Raw genomic sequence first — 23,454 nt, forward strand, 5'->3', positions numbered from 1 at the left:
GGTGAAAAGTGATCTTGAGCTGGCATGTGCCTCTGTTGTGGCCTTAATTGTCCAGTTAAAGCCCCTTCCGCCTTTTATAATATCTGACCTCACAGCTTCAGTATGGCTTTCCCAAAGAAGCAGATGAATGAATAAGTCAATGGTTATATGTTTATTCAGATTAGAAGATTGTTTATCTTCGCGAATGTGATACTTAGAATGACTCAGTAACAGTACACCTAAACACATTTAGAACCCCGTTTGTTCAGGTTGCTGGAAAAAAAAAAAAAAAAAAACTCCATTAAGACTATAGTGGAGCTCAGAATGGACTGCAGCACAGGTGCAAGGACTGGGGCAGAGTTTCTATAGGGGGAGGGGGTAATGGGAAGTCAGACTTCGGAGAAGGTGCAGTGGGGTGCCTCGGGTGAGCCCTGATGACAGCTGAGGGACTGAGGCTTTCTCTGGCTTGCCCTGGTGGAGATAGGGTCAGTGAAAGCAGGGGGGCGGATGGGGTGGGGGGGGGGGTCGTCGTAGGGTGGAGGAATTTATGCGGTTCCTTCGTCACCAGGCCCTGTCATGGTGGTAGGGGCAGGGCTGCACCGCTGGCACCGGGAGACAAATATAGAATAGAATTAAGGAGAACGAATTTGCACTCTTAGCCTTGTCTGGGTTACTGACATCAGCAGCTGAAAGCTCCACAACATCTCCATCGGCCTGTGCTTTTACGTCACATCCGTCTTCGGAGTGGAGGCAACCGCTCACACTCCGGAGCACCAAAATTGAACACAGGTGCTGTTCTACCCGACTCACATTGTCAGGGACAGAAATAAACAATGGCTTGATATTAGATCTTACAAACACCTCGTCCACCACCTCGTCCACCTCAAGGCCTTTGACTGTATAGAAAGTGTTCTAGTTTGATCAGTTGCTTCTTCGCAGTTTCCACAAACTTCCAGTTGCATTTATTTCTTCTGACGTTTTCCACACTGTGTGGCATTAATACTAATATCTAATAGTGTTTGTTTCATCACATCGCTGAAGCCAGATATATGTTGCTCATACTAAGTTAAATATTTAAAGAAAAATGTCATATTCTTTATGGCTACGGCATTACATCCAATGCAGCTCTGTTGAGCATCATTGTATACACGTTTTATTTAAATTGACCCACAATTCAACTTGATGTTGGCTAATATATACCATCATTTTGGAAACCCTGGGATCTATGCTATATTTCAGATAATGTTCAGTGCAATGCTTGGCTACACAGCAGTTGGTAAAGACAGAGCCAGTGATGAGTCGAGCAGAGTTACAGTCAGATATGAGTTACATGCCCACATCAATAATAGAATTTTTAAAAAGTTGTCCTTAATATATTGGCATTTTGACTTTTTAAAATTCCTGTAGATCTAGCTTAAAGGATAAAGGTGGATGAAATCCTTTATTTAGGTGAAGTTAAACTACAATACAAAAAAAAATCTGATCTGCACTGATTATGCGTTGGAGCTAATTATGAACAGGAACTATTTTCTCTTCTTTTTTTTTAACCCCCTCCTTGCCTTATTTCTCATATCTTATTGCAGACCATTCACTAAAACACACATTTCTACCTGACACAAACTGAGAAAGTTGTGCAACTCCACACGTGACCTGGTCTTCACTTTACAGCGCACGCTCTCTCCCTGTTTCAGTGCTCATTCAAGGCTTCGGTAATTCGTTTACTTTGATGGGGTTATTACCGATTAGTGTTATCTATTCTGTCAAATTCCAGCGGATTAAATGGCCCCAACGTCATTCGTGTTTTACCGTCGTAAAAGTGGAACTGTTGACGTTTGGTGCGTAGAAAATCGGACGTCCTCAAAACACCTTACACACCCTCCCTCAGTGTTTTCGTTTTCAATTATATATGTGTGTGGCGTAAATAAACACGTCCTGGGGGCCGCGGCCCCTTCTATTCCATGTTGAGAGAGGACGCACACCCCTTCCACCAACATCCAATCCTCACTCTGGGACGACGTTGACGGGGGTCAAGAGGAAAAATAGCCTCATATATATACGCCCCAGAGGTGATGCCTTGCTCCGAGTCCACTCCACTCTGTGCTACGCTCCTTGTGTTGTCATCCGAACCGGGAATTGTCTGAGCTCCAGGAACAAAGTTCTTCCACCATCAGCTGAAATGGCACCCAAGAAGGACGTTAAGGCTCCCGCCAAGAAGGCCGAGCCCGCACCGGCACCGGCACCGGAGCCCGCCCCCGCGCCCGCAGCGCCCGCCGCCGTCGACCTGTCCGCCATCAAGGTACCAATGACCGTGAAAGCATGTCGCCTTCTGCAGTATGGAGACAGGATGATGGCTGCTCGGGAAGAGCTGGGATTGGACTTTTGCAAGAGTTCCATGCCATAAGTAGACTTGAGTGGTTCCCAGAAGGGTTCAAACCAACCTAGATCTTTCTCTCTTTTTTTTTTTTTTTAATTCACAAGACATTTGAAGGTGGGACATACCAGAGGTCTACTTTGATCATAGGTGTCAACGTGATTTTACATTACACCTTAATTGTACATCATACCCTCGTAAAGGTTAGGCGGTTGTGGTTCATTAAAATCTAAGTTGAACTGGGGTTTGGGGTTTAAAGCACATCCATTATCACCTTGACATGCAGGTACGACAAAAAATTGTAACCGGAATCAACCCATGTATGTATTTATGAGAATATGCACAGTTAGGAGTGAGCTGGTGAGGGTAGCCGGTGTAGAGGACTCCAGATGACTGAGGCGAAGGACTGGAACCTTGGACAGCTCATGATTTAGACCACGCCCCCTCCCGGCTCTTGGGATTGGACTAACAGAGTGGGTGATGTCTATGCAGGGAAACACCAAATGTGGACATGTCAATGGAGCTAAAGATGGACCTCCACAGATCGGATGCCACCATGTGAAGTTAAATTTGGCAGGGAGACTAGTTTGATCCCTCTGTAGACCTGATTAATTAGTCTACATTAAGTGTGAATGCCTGTGGCTGTGTTGCTGATTCCATGGCATGTCAAAACTCTCACATTTGTATGTGTTGTACTAATATGGCTGCTTTGTATCGGCCTCTAGGTGGAATTCACTCCAGACCAGATTGATGGTAAGTACGCCTCATTTTACAACCTGCTACCATGACACAGCAGCCCATAAAACTCAATACTTCCTTCCCTTATTTTTCTCTTGGCCGGCTGTCCGGACAATACGACAAGTCAAAATATATTTAGATTTCAGAGTAAAACAATGGAGAGAAGATGATTTTTTTTTGTTTGTCTTTTCTTGGTTGAAACAGATAAAAACTCAAATGGATACCAGAGAAAGCATCCCCTTCATGGTGGTCCTTTAAACAAACACACAAATCATAGTTTCTTGGCTGGATGGCTAGTTATATAAAACAAAGTGCTAATCAAGTGATTGTCAGCGGTTGCCAAAGCAACATTTTGCAAGCAACTGTGCATAACAAGTTTGTGTGCATCTTGTGCGAAACATCAGAAGGGTTTCATTCCAGACAAACACAAGCTGATTGTGCATATTGTCACCATCAATAGAGGATAAAAGAAATCAATTAGCTTGGTTTCAAGTTGTAAAAAAAAAAAACCCCTCAAAACATTCATACATAACATAAACCACAGCTGGACACCACTGAAATAAAAACCTACGTGCTATTGGTCCCATGTGATCTGACAGGACACCACCTGACCAGACCTTTCGTCTGATCGGCGGCTTGTAACGCCGCCGTCAGCATTCCCTACTCTTACTCAGCTCCCCCACAGAGAGCCTTGCCTTTAAAAGGAGGGGGCTCATATTCTCAGCTATGTTTGTCAATTCCAAGGTGGTCTTTTAAAAGAGCGCGTAGCGCTGCAGAGAGAGAGAGAGAGAGAGAGAGAGAGAGAGAGAGAGAGAGAGAGAGAAAGAGACAGCTGCGATAGAAATAGTAAGTGGTGACAGAGTTGAGCAGGAGTCAGTCCATAATTCCACAATCTATAGAGACATATTGCCCTTGTTTTAAGTTGCCCTTGTTATATGTTTCCCTTGTTAGTTTGCTGACAAGCTGCCTCCACCTGCTGATAGGCGTACAACAGCCACAGCTTCTAGTGATATGCAACCTCTGTCTCCTATTGTGGGAAAAACACATTTCACACAGACAATAGAACATGCTGAGATTTATATTGAATATAATACAAAACACATACATTTATTCTGAATCAATTTCATTTCTAAAATCAATAAACCTCACTGCTAGATGAAGACAAACCCCGAGCACTGGCCCTGTACACCTCGACATGACATGACTTAGCAGGACAATGTGTGTGTATGTGTGTGTGTGAATAATAACAAGTCAAGATCATGGAATTAAATTAAAGGCATTGTTGGTAATCGTTTGTACAAAAAAATAGCTAATATTTTTGTTGACGTTCTCATATCATCCTGACAGCAATCAAAAGCTCGGACAAAAAAAGGAAAAATAAATCTGGCCTGTCTCATCATTTCACTGTTTGGAGGAGCTGCCTGCCTGTCTACCTCCGCCTGCACATATTTGGTGTACTCAGTCCTCATTACCAGAGTCTTCCACAAGCTGCTAGCTTTACACCTGTCCGTACTATCAATAGCCATGTTCGTCGTTTACGTTAATTACGCTCATTTTGGGGGAGGACTGATGGGACGGCTGTCAATGTTGCCGCCTCGGCAAATTTCTTGCTACATCAACAGACTTTCGGCGCTTCTGGAGTTGGCAACACTGATATTTTGGTTGGATTTTTTTTTTTTTAATCGAGCGTACTGGTTCCTCAAGATTACCTTTACATGTAAAATGCTGCTGAATTTTAGGAAATATTATGTAAAAAAACCCGACATAGTACAAAACGATGACGTCACAAGATGCAGCAGGTAGTCTCACGCTCACTGCCGAAATCTCACAAACAGAAACCAGTTCATGAATACTGGATTCATGAAGGTGATCGTATCCTCCTCTCCTCCACTCTGCAGACTACAGGGAGGCCTTTGGTCTGTTCGACAGGGTGGGCGACAACAAGGTGGCTTACGTCCAGATCGCTGACATCATGCGCGCTCTGGGACAGAACCCCACCAACAAGGAGGTCAACAGTCTGCTGGGAAACCCCTCCGCAGATGGTAAGAGATATTTACATGAGATACTGTCATGAATTAGTTGTTTGTCTTTATGTTAGGGTTCTATGGATTAAACATTTTGAAGATGTTCTTGGCATGTTTCTGACTTGTTATGTGTGAATTTGCATGTTTCATTATAACGGTGCTCAGTGTTAGTTTTTTATTCATCTCTGGTGTTTGTGCTGGTGCCACAGTTTTTGTGATGAAGCTTTAAAGTGAGTATGTATTAAGGAGGAAGAGATTATCAGTAGCAAACGTTATGGCTGGAATCAGTCGTGTTCAGTCAAATCAGCTGATTTTTTTCTTCTTTGAAAGGCACAATAATGCTTCAGAAATGAAACAAATACAGAAGTTACAAAATCTCCACCTTTGAATAAACTGTAAGGTGCATCTCGTAGTGCCAGGACAGATTAAGAAGTTCACCTTTATGATATATGTACACTATGCAATGCAACATTATAGTTAGGTGTAGTCAAATGTGAAAAAGTGCACACCTGTCCACATCCTACATATGTTTAGTAAGGTCAGACATGCAACAAAGTTGATTCTTTCAACCCTTAAAGGTCAGTGCAACAAAGCCTCCCTTCCATTCAGGAATTGGTCTGGTGCTGCACCTTAAACTGTGTATTTACTCAGGTTTTTAATGACACATTTGACTTGATAATATCATAAAAAAAGCAGAGAACTGTTCTTCTCATGTGTGCCTTTGAACCTGTCTGTGCAGACAGACGGGTGTAAATCTCTGTAACCTTTAAACCAAAATAGCACCATGATGCTCAATCATTACTGACAGAACCAGTGCTCTACCTCACTCTGCAATGTGGTACAGTCGCAAATATACATTAGGATTATAGTTGAGTAATAAAATACGAAACATGTATCTGTGCAAACTGTCTAAACGCCTGTCAAGAAGTATCACCTGTAGCATAATATATATATATAAATATATATAATTGAAGCTGAAAATGTCTTGACAACGATTTTGTCAACCGGCCTGGCTTGTTCACCTCTCAGTGGAACTGACATCGTGCCATTTCTCGCTCCGTTCATGCAGACATGAACACCAAGAGAGTAGAGTTCGAGGGTTTCCTGCCCATGCTCCAGTCCATCATCAACAACCCAAACAAGGCTGGATTCGATGACTACGTTGAGGGTCTGCGCGTCTTTGACAAGGAGGGCAACGGCACAGTGATGGGTGCTGAGCTGCGCATTGTTCTGTCAACACTGGGTGAGTCAGGCCAAGGACACTGCTGTGTCTCTCTGTATGCGTATACGTATATGCGTATATGTGTGTTTGTGTTTATGTGTGTGTCCCTGTACATGGTAGTAATACTGGTTGTGCTCTGCCTCCCCCTACAGGAGAGAAGATGAGTGAGGTTGAGATTGACGCTCTCATGGCAGGACAGGAGGACGAGAACGGCTGTGTCAACTACGAGGGTGAGTCTCACCGTACCTCACTATGAGCACCGTTTCCACCTGGAAGCTCGGTTTAATGGTAGAATACCAGTCTGTCCGTCTGCTTTGGCTCTGGAGAAAGTTTCCCACTATATGAATAAAATAACTACAAGATACATACCCAGACATTGATAGATATTTTAATTAAAAAAGTGATTATGCAGTATTTTCTATGGTGCATAAACCAGAGCAAACACATTGGACTGGCTGTGTATATAAACTGTTGAATGTTATTTATAGCTGCGGTCATTTCAAACAAATCCTTTCATGTCATTTATTGGAGGATGTACGTATCCTTCTCTTTGCTCATTCATTTCCCCTCTCTTCTTCCCTCTCTGTGTGCTGCTCTGGTCCTCGTCCGCAGCCTTTGTCAAGCACATCATGTCTGTGTAAGGACCCTGCCACTGCGGTGGTGAGCATCGTGTATGTGCAGACCCCATGGTGTCGCGACATCCACTCGCTGTTTCCTGTGTCACCTGAGGAAGCGGGGGAACAAAGGACTATGTGATGTCATTTCCTGAACCCTTTTTTTTCTTCTTTTTTTTTTCCAACTGGTGCTTTTTTTTCCTCTCCTCCTCCTCCTCCTGCTGCTGTTCGGCAAGCCGTCCTGATTACCCATGAGATTTCCTAATCTTCACACTGTCACTGTGTCTCATTGGGGATTTCTATCGTAACTGGTTTTCTAAAGTGGAGCAGTGATGGTGGGGAAGGTGGGATAATGATGACCACCCCCTCCTTTCATTTGCAGTCTGACCGGCTCTCCATCTCCCAGTGAAGTGACCCAAAGGTTTGGCCCAGGACTGGCCATAAAAAAATGAATCCACTCCTTACCCAACCCATGCCTAGGTCTTAATTTATTGTATCCTCTGCCACAATAAACTTTTCACAAACTCCCATTTTATTTCCAAATGTCTGATTTATTTGATGCAAAACCATTTGCATAATTAATTCAGGCAGATGCATGTTAAAGGAATAGTTGGATATTTCTGGAGTAAGCGTACAATGGCTGTATCGAATAGAGAGATCTTCTCATTTGACTCTGAACAAGAAAGCAAATAAAGGAATTTCCAAAAATGTAACTTCTGATCATTGACAGAATGTCTTGTACTCTAAAGAAGAAAACAGCACGGCAGTTCAACTTTTTCTCGTTTTTATTGTCATTAATTATTGTAACTGGTGTCATATCAACAAGAGAAAAACTGCGTACATCTACTTGACCTTTTAAATACATTTACAGTTGCTGGGGTTGGAGCAGGAGGTGGGAAGAGGGCACACGGAGATGGGGTATGCAGAAAAAACACAGAAGCAAACAAACAATCGCAGGTGGGGGCAGTAGTTGGGCAGGAGGCAGGATACACAACAAATGGTGTCTGAAAAAGAAACTAGATCACCCAAACACTTTTTTCCAAACAGATGTAACAAGATCCGAGTTCCCTCGGCCGTTTTGTTTTAAGTCTTGAATTGTCTTTTTAATAATGGATTTTTCAAAGTATTTTTTTCCCCCTACTTTCATCTCCGGCATATTGCAACAAAACATCCAGATACGGTAGCATATGTTGTAAAACGGCATGGGATCTGCACCACACGCGCACACACAGACAGATTTTAGCTGCATCTTCTGCTAAATCTCAGGTTGCATTCGTAGCGTCATCCGCTGCGGTGCCGCGTCAGCCTGTTAGCAGAGGAACGTCTGTACTGTTCATCGACGCGAGTTCAATGTCTGCAGCTGTAAAGACAAGATACTTTTAGCTGTAGGTTTGTGGAATTCGTGCCAGTGTTCAATATCGTTTCTGATGTTTAAACTGGCGTCTCTATTGAACTACTGCTCACCAACAAGTGTGTGATGCTCTTCAACAGGACTGATGCATTTCATTAGCAACACTAAATCAGCTGTCTGACACTGTCACCAAGCATTACACTGTAAACAACTAATAACTACAAAACATGAACTGGTTTAATCTTTATCCAATAATTGAGGAAATAACATACTAAAATTGTTTTTTTTTTCTTTCCGGATTACAAAATAGCCTCTTTAATATTAGAATCAATACATGCTCGTCATAACATGACCTAGTTCTTGCAGTAATGCAATTTTACATGTAATTTCATAGCCATATTGTCGCATCCTTTTAAAATGTTTTTAGGACATGTAGATGGCAAAGAACTTTGATTTTTATACATGTTTCTATATATATTTGTTAAATATATTATATATTGGATGACAAAAATGACTTGCAGTAAGGATGCTTGGCTTGTTAGGGGGTTGGGCGTCCATGCACGTTTACTGAGCAAGAACAACACGTGCTGCACGGTGTGCTGGCCACATTACTTCTTACTTAATGTAGAAAAAAGGCTGTAGCTTCTTCAAAACACTGATCCAGGACCAGTTAAGCCAATACCTGGTCCACAACTTTGTATGTACCACTAAACCTAGGACCAGTGCTCAGATTGAACTATTCTACTGTATGCAACATCATTCAAAAAGAGAGAGAGGCCAACAGAAAAATCAAGAAGATTTTACAGTAGCTCCTAATTCGAGTCTCTACTTCTAGTTGAGTGATAGGTCTTGAAGTGGAGATGTTGAGAGGCTGTGGTTAAGCTGAGGTTGGCCTCAGGGTGGCAGGAGTGGGCAGAAAAGTTTGAGGGATCATAGCGAGGATGTCCGGGGGGTGCAGATCAGGGATCCAGAGAACCAGTGTTCACAAACCCTGCTTGGCCAGAGCTGCAGTGACATCCTCAGCCAGGGTTGCTAACTGCGGTGACTCCAGCACGTTGAGACTGCCGGAGGATGACAGGTTGCTGTCCCGGTGGCGCTGAGGTGACACCACGCCTGGCGACTGGACAGTGACCTCGGCTCCGTGCTCTGGCCGCGGCTTGGAGTGGTCGCGAATAATCTGCCTGTGGCTCTCAATCTATCAGAGGCAGGTGGTGTGACAAAAGATGTGGATGAGGAAGAAGGAATGCAATAGTATAGTATTAGTTTAATGTAGAATTTCAATTATTTTGTGCATTGTATCTTATTGGGTTTTAGCTTTAGCAAATAGAACAACTCTTTAATCTTTAATTTAAGAAAAGTTTTCTTGGCTTTACACAGAGGCTGTTGCTCTAAATCCTGTGTTGACTTCAAAACCATAAACTGAATACTTGATGAATCTGAATGTTTGGATTCACCTCTCCATTACTTATTGACAGTAGTGAGTACTATACCTTTAATACAACCATCACAGATAAAGGACGACACCTTTTTAGAAGATTGCCTGGTTGTAAACACATTTTGTTTTATATACTCCATGCATACTGATCAACGTTTATTGCAATATACAGCAGTTTTATCAAACAGTATATCAGATTAAGCATGCATCTTTCGGGTGCATGGACACTCACCGTGACACGGCTTCCCCCAGGAGTTTGCTGAGCAATATCCAGGGAACCCACCTTGGCTTGGGCTTTGTCTTTGAAGTCCAACTTCACAGTCTCTATACGGACGTTACCGCCCCCTGGGGAGGAAAAAGAGGAAGTGTAAAAACTGTGCAGAGATTTCAACGAGGTCGCAACTGACTTGTGCTGAAAGAAAAGTCAATTTGGGGTTGGAAAGTCTGCTTTGTGCAAAACGCTGGTCTGTTGAAACATATTTAACGAGTGAATGTGTATTGTTGTACTGAAAGAGCATGCATGCTCAGCAAGCTCTTAGACAGAGGACAGACCAGAAGATGGTGCTGCAGGACCTCAAGCAGTCGCCACAATGCCTTCTGGGAGGGAATGAAATGAATCCCTGTCTGGTAGTGTTCTTCTTTTCAGTGCTTTATTAAAATTAGGCCTGCAGTGTTTTTGATCAACAGGAATGTTATTGCTTCCAGCAGTAATAAGTTTGAGGGCTAGTTCACGCCCCAAAATAGGGCAACCAGACGTCCCGCAATACTATGGACAGTCCCGAATTATTAGCAGTTGTCCTGAATCCCAAATTGTGTCTTGATTGTCTTGAAAAATCAGACTAAACCTGAGCTTTCTTAAGTACTACCTAAAAAACATGAAACACTGATCCCATATGCAAATGAACGGCTGAGGACAGAAACACCATGAACAAAGTGTCAGAGTCTTCATTCACAGTCAGTGATGACCCTCTCCAGGAGTGACCCAATCCAGTTCATCAACAGTTCATAAACATCACTAATCACAAGCTGGCCCCCAGCAATCACACCATCCACATTCGGCCGCCTGTGGTTGGACACATCAAGCTGTCTCTCCAGATGTAGTTTACTGCTTGCTTCAACAGAGAGCCTGAGCTTCATTCGACTGGAGTGTTAATTCACGAGATAAACATAAACTGCAGAGTACATCTCTAATTTAAATTGGATTAGATTCCACTTTATTACAGCTAGAGTGCAATAAAGTTGATGGCCTGCTTTTATTCCGTTTACAGTAAAAGTCTTACACCTAATCGGTGGTAGGATTCCTTGGCCCCATTTACTTCTGTCTGGACACCTTATATGTATAATGAGGGGTATTTGCATTTAAACATTTTACATTGGGTTTTTTTGTATCACCTTTTTCAAGGTACTGTTGAGAGAGCGCTGGACATCACCATATTAACTTATATTGCAAGCGAGGAGATTGCACCGGCAACCTTCTGGTCACAAGCGTGCTCCACTGAGCTTTCTTCCACCATTGTCCCACCCAGTGTTCCCCCCGTCAGTTCCTCGGGACAACTGCTGGCTGATTGTTACCTGGCCGATGATGGATGTTGTCTAGAGAGCCACACTTGGAGGTTACGTGGCTCAAGTCAATCTTCTTGTTCTGTATCATCACCTGGAAGAAGCAAAGTCAGGAAAAGAGAAGGTTAGAGTGTACAGTATACAATGAGGTTTTAACGCCCACTGAGCTCAAATCATGCTTACGTACACACCGTTTCTTCCCCTTTCTCAATTATAGAGAGGGATGTCGTATGTGGGATCTGCACTAAACTGCAGCTGCAGTTTGAGGAACATGGTTGGGTATCAACTTGGAATTAAAGGCTGCAGTCTTTCTCATTCCAACCCAGTGATATCTAAATTGCATGTAATTATTAGAAAATAAGGCATGACAGCAGTTGAAGAGAATACCAGTGACTGTTAAATAACAGTCTTCTTGTTCTTCTGATAGTGCAAACCTGCTAGTGTCTGATGAACCACCCAAACCAAGATTGAATACAATCCATGTGCTGTAACTGTGTCTTTTATTTTTTTTTTAGCACATTCTGAAAACCTGTTAAAAATTCGCCATGACAGTGATGGAGACACTAAAGAAGGAATGCACAGGTGAAAGCAGCCACAGACGGAGAGGAGCTAAGTATGTGCTGTTATGTAAAACACCCCTGGGATCTAAAGAGGAAACCACAGAGAGATGTGTAAGGAACCAATGAGACAGCAAATGGAGCTGAGCTGGAAGATTCAGACAAAGCACAGTGAACGGGAAGAGATACAGCCCGTCCTGAGATGAATCACTGGGTCACGCCTGTGGTCAGCAATCACTTTGCCAAGTCGCCGTTTTAGTTGATACGGCTCCTGTAACTAATGACTCGGTCCTGAGAGGAAAGACAACAAACGGGAAAAGTGGGACGACGATGAGCTACAAACCACAAACACAGAGTATGCTATGTACAACGGGCCTGTTCATCGGCCAGGTGTCCCTTACACATGCACGCCGCTGGAAAAGATATGCAGCGTGAGCCCAAGATAAAGATAAGAAGTGCTTTGTGTCAGCGTGGGTCAACGTCACACTGCAGGTTGGCTCGTCTCTTCGGCGAACATATTGTTGGAATCTTGTTGTTTGCTGTGATCGTAGTCACATTATTTACAGGGAAAAACTCGACATTTGATGCATTTTATTTTGCATTATTCATGAGAAAAACAATCTAAACATTTGTTTTTGTACTACAAGTTGACGGGACTTGAGAGTCCACTCAGGCGTATCAAATTCAATTTGGCCGAATGTTACAGACTTTTCCTGCCTGCCTGTCACTCACCCTTGATAGTTAACTGTCTGCAAACAGCACGATGCCGTTCCATCTCCAACATTGGTCTATTCATGAAGCCACTTAGGGGATACAACTCATCCAGAGAGTCCTCAGCCTTTCCCTGTTACTTGTCTAGTTCATGTGGAAACGGAAATACAACACAGCTTCATAACAACCGTGAATTCACTGTGCCCCATGATATTGTTCTCAGTCACAGGTTAATCTTGATTGTCGTTAAAAATCGAACGCCACCGGCATTAACTTTCTTTTTTAAACGTCTTGGAGGGAAGATGATACACATTTCTCTGTGTTCCCAGTAGCCCAGAGGCAAATGATGAGATGTACAATGAGAATAGGCTATCCTAAGGGAAGTGATGTTACGACAAAAAAATACTTTTTCATTATCATTTATTGTTATCATCAACCTATCCCAGTGCATCATGCAGCACAAGACGAGAGCTGTTGAGTCTCTTTCTATGCATGTAGATTATCTACTGATGTATAATAAAACAAGTATAAAAGATATTAGTGTGATTTTAAAGCCTCCACCAATCATAGTAAATATCGGTAGAATGTTACTACAGTCCTATTTGTTATCCAATGCTGGAAGAGGAGACATTCAGCCTTTATTATCTAAATTCTTCACAGAACACAAACCAGTACTGGGGAATGACGGTCAGGTAAACAGCACCTGCAATGCTGCCTTAAAGTGACCGAACAATAAACTGTAAAGTGAGGTGGAAAAGGAAAATGAAGCACGAAAACACACACAAAAACACACACAGCACAACAGAGAAATTACACTGACACGAACACCAAGACAATGGACCAGTGGCACAAGACTCACGTTTCCACCTCCTGCCGAGTAGCCCCGCCTGTCCAAGGACCCACACCTAGACTGAACATGGCTATAGTCCAGCTTAACATTGGGGATGAGAACCTGCAGGGGGCGGAGGTGAGGAATAAGGCTTTCTGGCATGGCACTTCATTTTAAAATGTCTCTCTTTAGAATGTCTGTCCTGGACATCTGAGTTTGTTTGACCGTAATGTAGGCAGTAGTATTTGACCTGGTGGTTCACCTGTTGCCCCCTGGGTAAACAGCATGGATACAATGACTGGAAGCTAATAGACAAGATAGACCCATAACACTACTCAACATCAGCTGGGACTCTCTGGCTTATGTCATCTCGTGACATTTCAAGAGGATCATCTTTACTCTCGGCCTACCTCGAGAAATCAACATTTCGGCCTTTGAAAACACCTTTTGGAGTTTCCCTGCAACAAATGGTGTTTTCCAGTTGGAGCTAACACTAGTGTGCCTTTTAGCCACTACGGGATTTGAAGGTCATCCATGCTGTAGGTACAGAGTATCACTGAGGAGTTTTGATATATTGCTGCAATCAATTTGTTGTTAACGAGACTTTAAAGCCATAAGAGCATGCAAAACCTTGACTAAATTGTGACATCACACTGTGTGTCACATGAAAAGACAACTCCGTAAGAATCTACTTGAATAAGTTGCCATAAGTTGCACGTCCTGTATTCAGACTCAACTACATGCAGATGAGACTATTAGATTAGGATGACACAATATGCGTGTGCTATCATGGTAAATGGCTTTCAAACTGCCGGGAGAGAAAGTGGAAGTGAGATGCAGACACAGCAGAGTCGGTTCAGTACATAACACTAACCATAAATACATTTTACCCAGAAGCACAGTGAAAGCCATGGAAACAACACTGGTTGAAAGAAAGACGTACAAATATGCATATTTAATGCATTATGTGGAAAAAAGATGAACTAATTCTAGATATGAGCGGAAAGACCATGTGGAGGCCAAAACAATACTTTCAAATTATTTGAAATACTGTAATACCCAGTACAAAAACATTGTATATTAAACAAAACCTATAGAATCGAGAGTACAAGTATACCGCTAGAATCTAATAGTAGTACCTAGTTGTCTACTATACAAGACATGACAAGCCAGAAGATGGTATAATTCTGAATGAGGGGGTTGCAGGGAAATATTTTGTTGTTGGTTAACTGAGCATGGATTCATTCCTCAATTAGCACAGTGTATGCTGCTGCTTCCTCCCCTTGAGAGAGCCACATAGTTACACAATGTGTAATAAGAGAGCCCTTCTGGTCTAAAGTAGGAGGACAAAGGATAGATGAGAGGCCAAGCCAAATTGAATTTAAGGGACATCCAGAATCCAGAATTTCAGGAAAAGAAAATGCTATTACCAAGGAATACAAAATCAAGACATTTTAATGCATTTAATTAATTGGTATACCAGCTTCTGGTTCCTGGGAACATCTACCACGGCTGCAACAAGACATGGAGAACTAACTACCAAACACAAGACAAGACACAATATGTACAGTAATTCAAGATTATATGGGGACTAAACAAAGAAAAATGATGGCACTGATTCCTGTGGTAATATTTCCTACTTATTCAGCCCCCGCCAATGAGGAGTCAAGCCACAGTTGTTAGATGGAACTGGTCGGACATAAAGTGACTTGCTCCTCGACATTTGCCAGCATGTGGTTTTGAGTCATCTCACCATGAGGCCACCTTGGTGCCAGACTGTTGGGGTATTTCGGGTTTTATGGCACTGCTCTCACAGCAGGAAGGTGGCTACAATCAAAAGCTGTCAGACCAGTTGCTATGTCTGTATTAGCTGCTCATGTGCATGTGAGTAACAAGAAAGCATCATAGAAGACTGATGAAGCTTAACTTTAAATGTGACTTTGGTTAACCCCACAAAGTGTACAAAGGGAGACAAATAATGACATGCAAGATGATAAGATTTTAGGGTGAGAATCACATAGTGGGGGAAAAACGACACACTAAGGTACTATGATACTAATCCATCAAGCTACCACGCATGTATCTAGATTTGCACTGCATAACAAAAACGTTACTGAATTGGACTAAATGCAGTAGGAACAAACTACAATGAAATCATAGTCAATTCCATCTCAGGATCAAGAGAGGGGAAAACAATTGGTCACGACAGAAGGGTACATACATTGCCTCCGCGGGGAGAGTGCTTCAGATTATCCTGGGAGCTGCATTTTGTCTGTAAATCCAACTTCTTGTAAAAAATATGAATCTATGGAGAAATACAGAGATAGTATGGGCCTCTTGCACGTTGGATGAGCAGGAGTGCTTGTCATAACCCCATTGGGAAGAGAGAGGACAGAGGACACTGATGTACAATGTCAATATAAAATGTTTTGGCATGCCCATCCCTAACTGTTGCTGATTTCAGTTTTGAAAGACATTTAAAAAAAAAAAGTCTTGAAAAACTACAAACCTAAACTTTATCATTAAACGTATTGCCCAATGTGTCGTCGGAACAGACAAGCTGCCAATCACACTAATTATTCATTGCAAACCCATTATGGTTAAGATGATAAACAGGCCAAGCTTGGACTATTCTTTTAAAGAGGACCAATGTTGAAAGGTGTCAATTAATACATTCATTAATTAAAAAAAACCAAACACACATCTTACATATCCTTCACTACATTTAAAGGTCTGTCCATTGAAATTTATTAGTCAATTTGTCAATTAAAAAAAACAAACACACATCTTACATATTCTTCACTACATTTAAAGGTATGTCCATCGTAATGTACTAGTCAATTTGTTTCCTGCCTGACGATTTTTAATTAATTGATGCAATTTCAAGATGCTGGCACCTAAAGCTTGCGTGACATCTCATCAACACAGCAAGCACTGTGATTGGCTCTTTCCACCACATGACTGATTCATGCAACAGTTCCTGCTACTGCTCTGTGGGTTAAAAATAACCCACAGAGCAGGAAAATTCATTAAAATAAAATAATATATAAATATACAAGCAGGTAATTGTGTCAAGGAAAAAGTTAACAGAATTATTCATTAGCAATTTTACTTATTTAATTTAATGTTTCTTTTTAGTTTTTTTTTCGACTTTGACTCATTGAAATGGAAATATAATCATTCAAGGATAGTCTTTTAAATTAATTGATTAATTAATTAGAATGAAACACTGTAAAGGTTTTTAATTATTTCAGTGGCACACTCTTAACCAGGCTCTATAAACACACGCTGTCATAATTAACAGTGCTGAGGTGTACCAGCAGGTCTGGGGTCCAGGTCACACTGTGTGTCGCCGACAGGCACAGAGTAACGGAGATGAGGCGAAGCACTGACTTCCAGATCCAAGAGGACTTGTGTTTGGCCCCGGTTGGCATATTTTGGTCCTTGTGCTTCTATGAGGATAACCATTGCACAGGTCAGTGGCCAAGCAAAGGTCAGATATGGGCTGAGGGAGGCTTGGAAACTAGAACTATTTAGACTGTGGAAGAACTAATACAGTTATTGCTGTCACATGAAAACACATAGGGATATTAAATACTGCATAGGCCACTATGGCTGGAGACCATCCCTACGTATAATAAAGGCCGATCGAAAAAACACCAGAATATTGAAAAACTATCAGGAACCGAGCTTAAAACATGAATGCATTTCTTGGGTCGGGTAGTTCAGGAATATCTCGGTCACAGGGGGTAACACGTCAGACAAGTAGGTTGAGAACTGGACCACAGCAAAAACATCTTTTTTTTTAAATTCAAAATTGGAACTTAAAGATCAACTTTGAGGTGACTTCTTCATTTGCATTTCCCTGTATTTCAAATATTCTGCTGTCAAGGAAGAGGAAAAGCTAAACACACCCGGAAATAGGATTACCACCCTTCTATCCTCAACACACCTCATCCAGTGGTAACAGTGTCGACACTTCAAAAGGAACCGTTCATCATCTCTGTAAACTGCAGCAGCTAGTTTTGAAAAAAACATATTGTCGTTCATAATATAAAAAGACTGCATAAACCTTATTGCAGCATCACTTTGAAGTTTAGCTTGAATGACTCATTCTTGGGGACTTTGGAGAAAAACTGGTCAAATATAAATGATGTCTTGAAAAGGATCCTCTGTCTATATTTTCTGCTATTCTACGGGTATAAAGCAATGTGGTCCCATAGTGACAACGTAAATGAATGTAGCAATAACCAAAATAAGTTATATATATTGTATTGTATTCAAATGCCAGAACTTTTTAGTTGTATTTCTATTATTGTCTTCTAAATAACATTAAGTAATGATTCATCCCTCTCTGAGGTGCTTTCGTTAAATCCACCTACGAGACACAAATAGTAGGCTCGACACTTCTTTCTGAATGTCATAAAACCAACATATGCCTTTAAACGCCTTGAGTCATCTCATCAAAAGACCATAAAGCGGCCGCCTTAAGAGGCAGATTACATTTTAACTGTCTGTCATGCAGCTTGTGGCCAAAGAGAAGCTGGGGAATTAGGACAATTGCTCTGCTCAGACACTCCCCCTGTGTGTGTGTGTGTCTACACAAACGCTGCCATCACTGTCTGACAGCAGACACCTACTGCCTTCCAGTTTGACACACACATGCACCGTGGGTTAACACAGGATTTCTGTGCAAATTCTCAGCTCAGACATAAGAAGTAATGTCATAAATTGCTGCGTACAACTAAAGAGGGGGAAGCTCGTTACAGGATACACTGTGTTACGGATAATAGATGTCAAGAAGTGTGACGTGCACAGCTAAACACAAGCACACAGAAACAAAGGACACAAATTCCACCCATGCTTGAGCTTTTGCACGACCTCTTCCACAGCCACAACATTAACGCTAGGTACAAAGGTACAAACTGGACTATGGCACAGGAACTGATTAAGACCCGGCATGCAGGATTGCATTCATAAACACACATTCAAACATGCACAGAAACTCCACTCAGGTCATTTCTCCTGCAGATGACAGGCAGGCATTTGGAACTTGATCCCTCCCTGTTTTGCGGGTGACTGCACAGAGCAGTGCAGGGACCTTGCAAGTCATAAATATGTCTGCCAAGTCCTCAAGACTCCTAATCAGGTCATCAGTGGAGGCTTGTAAAAGCTGATGGAAACTGACACACTACGGTTTTCAGCACTATTCTTCCTGTTGCAGCACTGGCTGTATTTTAGACTGGAACACAATATTTGTCAAATTATAGTTTAGGACATAGCCACGCAAACACCCTGAAATAGAAAACACAGTTTGAAATGCAGATGTCTGTTGGCTGAAGCGTTATCCTCAGTTCTCAAATCAGGAGAAAAAACTGAAGTGACAAATACTGTTCACAGCTCTCTGAGTCTGGGGTTCACAAATTACTGCAACACAGGCAGCTTACTTTACATTTATCCCATCTTATATAATCATGTGTGTGAGCTCACTTGCTCGGAGCAGCTGCCCATGGTTTTATAGATGGAAACTAGTGAATCAAAACAATAAAATGAAAGAGGCTAAAAATTGAATAACTGCAGAGCTGGGTGTTGGTTACCAATTGTATTATTTAAATCAGATTTAAACTCAAAAGCATGACTTTAAAGAAGTCCTTGGCTAGTCGTTTTCATACATATTCGTAGATGCTCAAGGCCCCGTGAAACTTGGTATTTCTTTCTGTTGCACTACCATTTCATGCATTGAAATAGAAAAATAAGTGTTATTAGCTTTCTTTTTGAAGTTGTAATCAATGCCATTTTTGAAATATTTTTTTCTTTCACAACACATCATTCTTTCTTAACTTATCTTCCTTTTACACTGGTGAGTCAGCAAAGGATAGAAGGATTAACTGGGGAAAGAAGTAGCTAAGAGACGAAATAAAAACACAACTATGAGTGTGAAGAGGTAGGAGAGACAGTGCATGGGAATGCTCATATCAAGAAAGAAGAAAAAGTCAGAAGAAATTATACAAAAATACATTTTACAAGAAAACACTAACCAGAATTAAGCGTTAGTGTTGGTGCATACCAATGGTATATTCTACAAATTTGTAATAGGTAGAAACATGGCAATATTGTAGTCTGTCTCCATTTGTTTTTAATACCACTTTTGCTTTTGCTTCATAGTTTAAAGAACAGGATCCAGGCTAAAGCCTGGAAGGAGATAATCATAGAATATTGTTGTATGCAGATGATACCTATGTTCATATGGATAGAACATGGGACTCATATAATTTTGTATTTCTGTATGTTACACATACTAACAACTTCTCGAATAACCCTCTCTGAGATCATTAAGAAGACAGAGACATGTAGGAAAAACACAATGTGTGCAATAAGTAAAGATTAAAACGTAACATTGCAGGGAAATAAGCAAGCAGTTAGATAGAAGCTATGGGTTTTGGGGTAAGTGAGGGAGAAGAGCGTCACCTGTCCTCCTTTGGGCTGGTACTTGATATTCTCTATGGAGCCGATCTTGGACCTGATGTTCTTGAAGTCCGGCAGTGGCTGGTTGATGATGCGGAGCTGCTTGGGTGTGGTTGCAGGTGACTTGGGCGGGGTGTGGACCACGGCTACCTTCCTCTCCTGGGACATCAAGCTGAGGGAGCGTGGGGTCCCAGGGGTCCTTGAGGACGACGAGTAGCTGGGTGGGGTTCCTGGGGTGACGCCTGTGGAGCCAGGAGTGCGGGGGGTGGAGTGGCCACTGCGAGCCGAACGTGAGCGCACTGATTCTGTTATTGGTGGGGAGGAATAAAAAGATGAAGGGACGATGTCCTATTAATCATATAATATTCTAATTGTTGTGGATAATATCTTAACTTTAATTTTGGTCATTTCTGTTTTCAAAGGGGGAATCAGAAAGCTATAAAGCGGCACTGTATATCTGTAGGGTTGAAAGTTAGGGTTGTGGATCAGTATGAAAGAGCAAATCCTTACTTCATCAGATTCTGAGATTTTGGGCTTTTCGAAGTCTCTTATCAGACCAACAGATATATAGTATTTCATGACTAAAACAAACTATTTAAAAACAATACTGTAGCCACTGAGTTCCTAGTAAAATAAGTTAAACTTGTACAATTCAATTTTACCCAATATTGACAATGACAATCATGATGACAGAAGTATGGAGCATCCCATCTACCTGTCATGCTGGGGGCCCGTCCGGTCCTGTGCTCTGCCCTCATCTCTGTGCGAAACGCTACAGGAGGCAAGAGAGGAAATGTTTCAGATCAGGAAAATGATGGGGTGGGAAGAAGGAAAGAATGAAAAAGACATTCAGGGGTTTTCAATGTCCAATTTCAAAATAATTCATCTGGATCTTTGCTACTTACACGTTAAGTTGGGTCTAGAACACTTCGACTTATGTATGGTATGTATCTCAGCTTAATTTAAGGAATCAATTATCAGCATTGGTACAGTTTTTGCTTTTTTATTAGTAGAATCAATTTGTTGAGACTCATGTTGGAGGCCGATTCATGTTGGATTGATCTCAGACCACTTGAATACCAATATTTTGAGAAATAAGTTGCTCAGAGAGCTGCAGCCTACATGTGGGTCTGCGAGGAGCTGTGGAGCCAGAGCTGGTGATGGAGGTGGAGCTCTCCTCCTGGTCATGGTATGGCCGGCGACTCAGAATGGAGGCATGTCGCGGCACGGAGGATGTCTTTGCAGGGCTCCACGACCGACCGTCCTGTTGGGAAACAGACCAAAAGTAGATCTGTAGGCGAGCAAGGCTTAGCGAGATTTATTCTGAACAGAAGGGGACACAACCGGTCTAGTGGGGTAATATTGCAAACAAAAGTATTTTTTAAACAAATTTTATCCACGTGTTGTCATGTTCTTTCTTGAACTCCTGCAGCTACAGGGCCGCTTCACCTACCTTGGCTATGAGTCTCTGTAAAACTGGGACTCTTTGAGGCTCTGCTGAGGATGGGCGAGGTCTATCTAATGAGGCGGCCGCTCTGGATATGGAGGTGGGGATCTTTGTTAGTGGCGAACGATGGGCATGGCACTGAGATAGCACAACGATGAGGCCCGGTGGGTGAGTAGCATGGCACCAAAATACAGGACACAGTGTGACAAAAGAATGGTGAAAATAACAGTGCTTTAACATGCATTATCAGGGCACAAGATCTCATCTCCTTTGTGGGGTGATAAATGAGATAGTAGCATCTGATAGAGTGACTAACATTTGATTATAGCCCAACACAACAGCCATTCATGCGCGCTTATTGTGAACACGTCAGTTAAGATGTTTGAAATGTATGATATCAAAATGGCAAACAACAAACTTGGAAAAAAGAATATTCTTCATCAATGATCATGCACATTTCATCTAACACTGCAGACTATGGCAACAGATGTACTGAAGACTGTAAATAGATAAGTAAATCAAAAAGTGAATTGTAATGGGAGTTCAGAGTGATATAACCCTCTTACAGTGTGCTTTCATGACTTGACATTTAAGAAAAGCAGAAGCGGTGTTATTTTAGACACAATAACTGTCATTATCATGGTGGAGGGGGAAAATGCAGTCACGACCACAGCGCTGGAGAAGTGTCACAGGGTGATTTGACACCCACTCAGTAAAAAAGAACATTTTTTAAATGGATCTGCGATGTCTACTTCTGCAAAGACCCATTAAACTAGGCAACAATGGCAAACATTTTACAGAAGGCAAATGCAACGGAGATAAATACAAAAAGGAAAAACTAGCCGTGGTGTTGATAAAGGGATTAGGGTTTGGATAGACAGAGAGGACAGTCAACAGTATGTAATGTGTTTATATGATTAGGTTTCTCTGGAAGTCACAAGAGAAAATATGTAACAGCTTTTAATAAGTCTCTATTCCAATGATAATTGTCTGTGTTTATTGTTTCAGAGTTTGCACTAACGATGCACATGGCAACTTTTGTATTAGTTTCATATTAGTAGCAAGAGGTAAAGATTTGATATCTGTTTTGACTCAATTATGCATTAATTGCATTGTAACACACAATGTCAGTAAACTGTGCACACATGTTTATGTTGACCGACCTTTCTTTTCTCAAACTCTTAACACCAAAGGACAACAAAAAGCTGACGGACAGCAGATCTAATGTTGGGGAGTCCAGTTTCCAGGAGACAGAGCAATCAGTCACTGACGTTGAGGAGAATATTTTGGTTTCTATCGTCAGGGTCAGTTTGTCCTGATTGACATTCATTTAATTACCCTACTGCAAAACTACTTCATCACGTCGGCTGTTTGCCAGAAAAGCTTGAATCTGGTATTTCTCTCCCCATTGTTGGGCAGATGGGATGTACTCACCGATGCTCTATCACGAGACTTTCTGGCGACACTTAGAGGCTGACGACTGTCTGGTATCGCCTCTGAGAGAGAAACAAAATAACAGAATAACAGGAATATTACGACAGCATCAGAATACATGTTTTGACCTTCATACACTGAGAGGGAAGAAGTGAGAACCTGTTTAATGTCCGACTTTGAAGGATTATCATCATATTTGTGTTCTTAAGCACATTTGGTATGTATGTGTTCGTATGGACACAAATACAACTCTGTATTCCCGAACCTGGCATGGAGCTATATGACAAACCAAATGCTCTATGGGAGGAGGTTGCTTCCTCTTCGAGAGCTCTGTTCTGCAAAGATTTGGTAAGATATATTTGGCAAGTGGGGGATTTTCTATTATGTAAGGCAACCCTGGGAAAATAATCTAATTGGGGCAATGCAGCAGTACACTGAGCTTTCATCATCAGTGACACAGAATTCAGCCCATCAGGGGAAAATGAAGCGCAAACTGCCTCTGGGACCGAGTCTTTATAGTATCAGGTCTATAGGACAAAACCAGGGATTACTAGTTGCCTGGCAACTATAGGTTGAAAAAAATAGTGGGTATGAAAGAACAAAGCGGTCAGGTCATTATTTTATGTCTTTCCCACCTAACAACTATCAGGCAACCTTTAAATGATATAGAATAATTACATACAATGTTAGTATATTGATGTGACAGAGCAACAGACC

General features: G+C 41.8%; 2 protein-coding genes across 7 annotated transcripts in view; one reads left to right on the forward strand and one right to left on the reverse strand.

The window, feature by feature from the left end:
- Positions 1–2,051: 2,051 nt before the first annotated feature.
- myl1 (myosin, light chain 1, alkali; skeletal, fast) lies at positions 2,052–7,478 on the forward strand. Its single transcript, XM_068571921.1, has 6 exons — positions 2,052–2,275; positions 3,076–3,103; positions 4,987–5,130; positions 6,182–6,355; positions 6,487–6,564; positions 6,947–7,478. The coding sequence occupies exons 1-6, from the start codon at positions 2,156–2,158 to the stop codon at positions 6,973–6,975; spliced, it is 573 nt and encodes a 190-aa protein (XP_068428022.1). The 5' UTR covers positions 2,052–2,155; the 3' UTR covers positions 6,976–7,478.
- A 237-nt stretch (positions 7,479–7,715) lies between these two features.
- Positions 7,716–23,454, reverse strand: part of map2 (microtubule-associated protein 2) — a 72,182-nt gene continuing 56,443 nt past the window's right edge. For 5 of the 6 annotated variants that reach the window (XM_068571917.1, XM_068571915.1, XM_068571918.1 and 2 more), the window contains 10 exons: positions 22,738–22,799; positions 21,310–21,441; positions 20,979–21,120; positions 20,572–20,628; positions 19,860–20,161; positions 13,422–13,514; positions 11,307–11,388; positions 9,967–10,079; positions 9,290–9,494; positions 7,716–8,308 (listed from right to left, as the gene is read on the reverse strand). In XM_068571917.1, coding sequence (XP_068428018.1) covers positions 8,250–8,308; positions 9,290–9,494; positions 9,967–10,079; positions 11,307–11,388; positions 13,422–13,514; positions 19,860–20,161; positions 20,572–20,628; positions 20,979–21,120; positions 21,310–21,441; positions 22,738–22,799 — 1,247 coding nt within the window. In that variant the 3' untranslated portion in view covers positions 7,716–8,249. Of the gene's footprint in view, positions 9,495–9,966; positions 10,080–11,306; positions 11,389–13,421; positions 13,515–19,859; positions 20,162–20,571; positions 20,629–20,978; positions 21,121–21,309; positions 21,442–22,737; positions 22,800–23,454 lie in introns of all 6 variants that reach the window. The other variant, XM_068571916.1, reaches the window with a different exon arrangement.

The sequence above is a fragment of the Clinocottus analis genome, unplaced genomic scaffold (genome assembly GCF_023055335.1).
Source record: "Clinocottus analis isolate CAN_PGR_092001 unplaced genomic scaffold, fCliAna1.0.p SCAF_12, whole genome shotgun sequence".
Lineage (NCBI taxonomy): Eukaryota > Metazoa > Chordata > Actinopteri > Perciformes > Cottidae > Clinocottus > Clinocottus analis.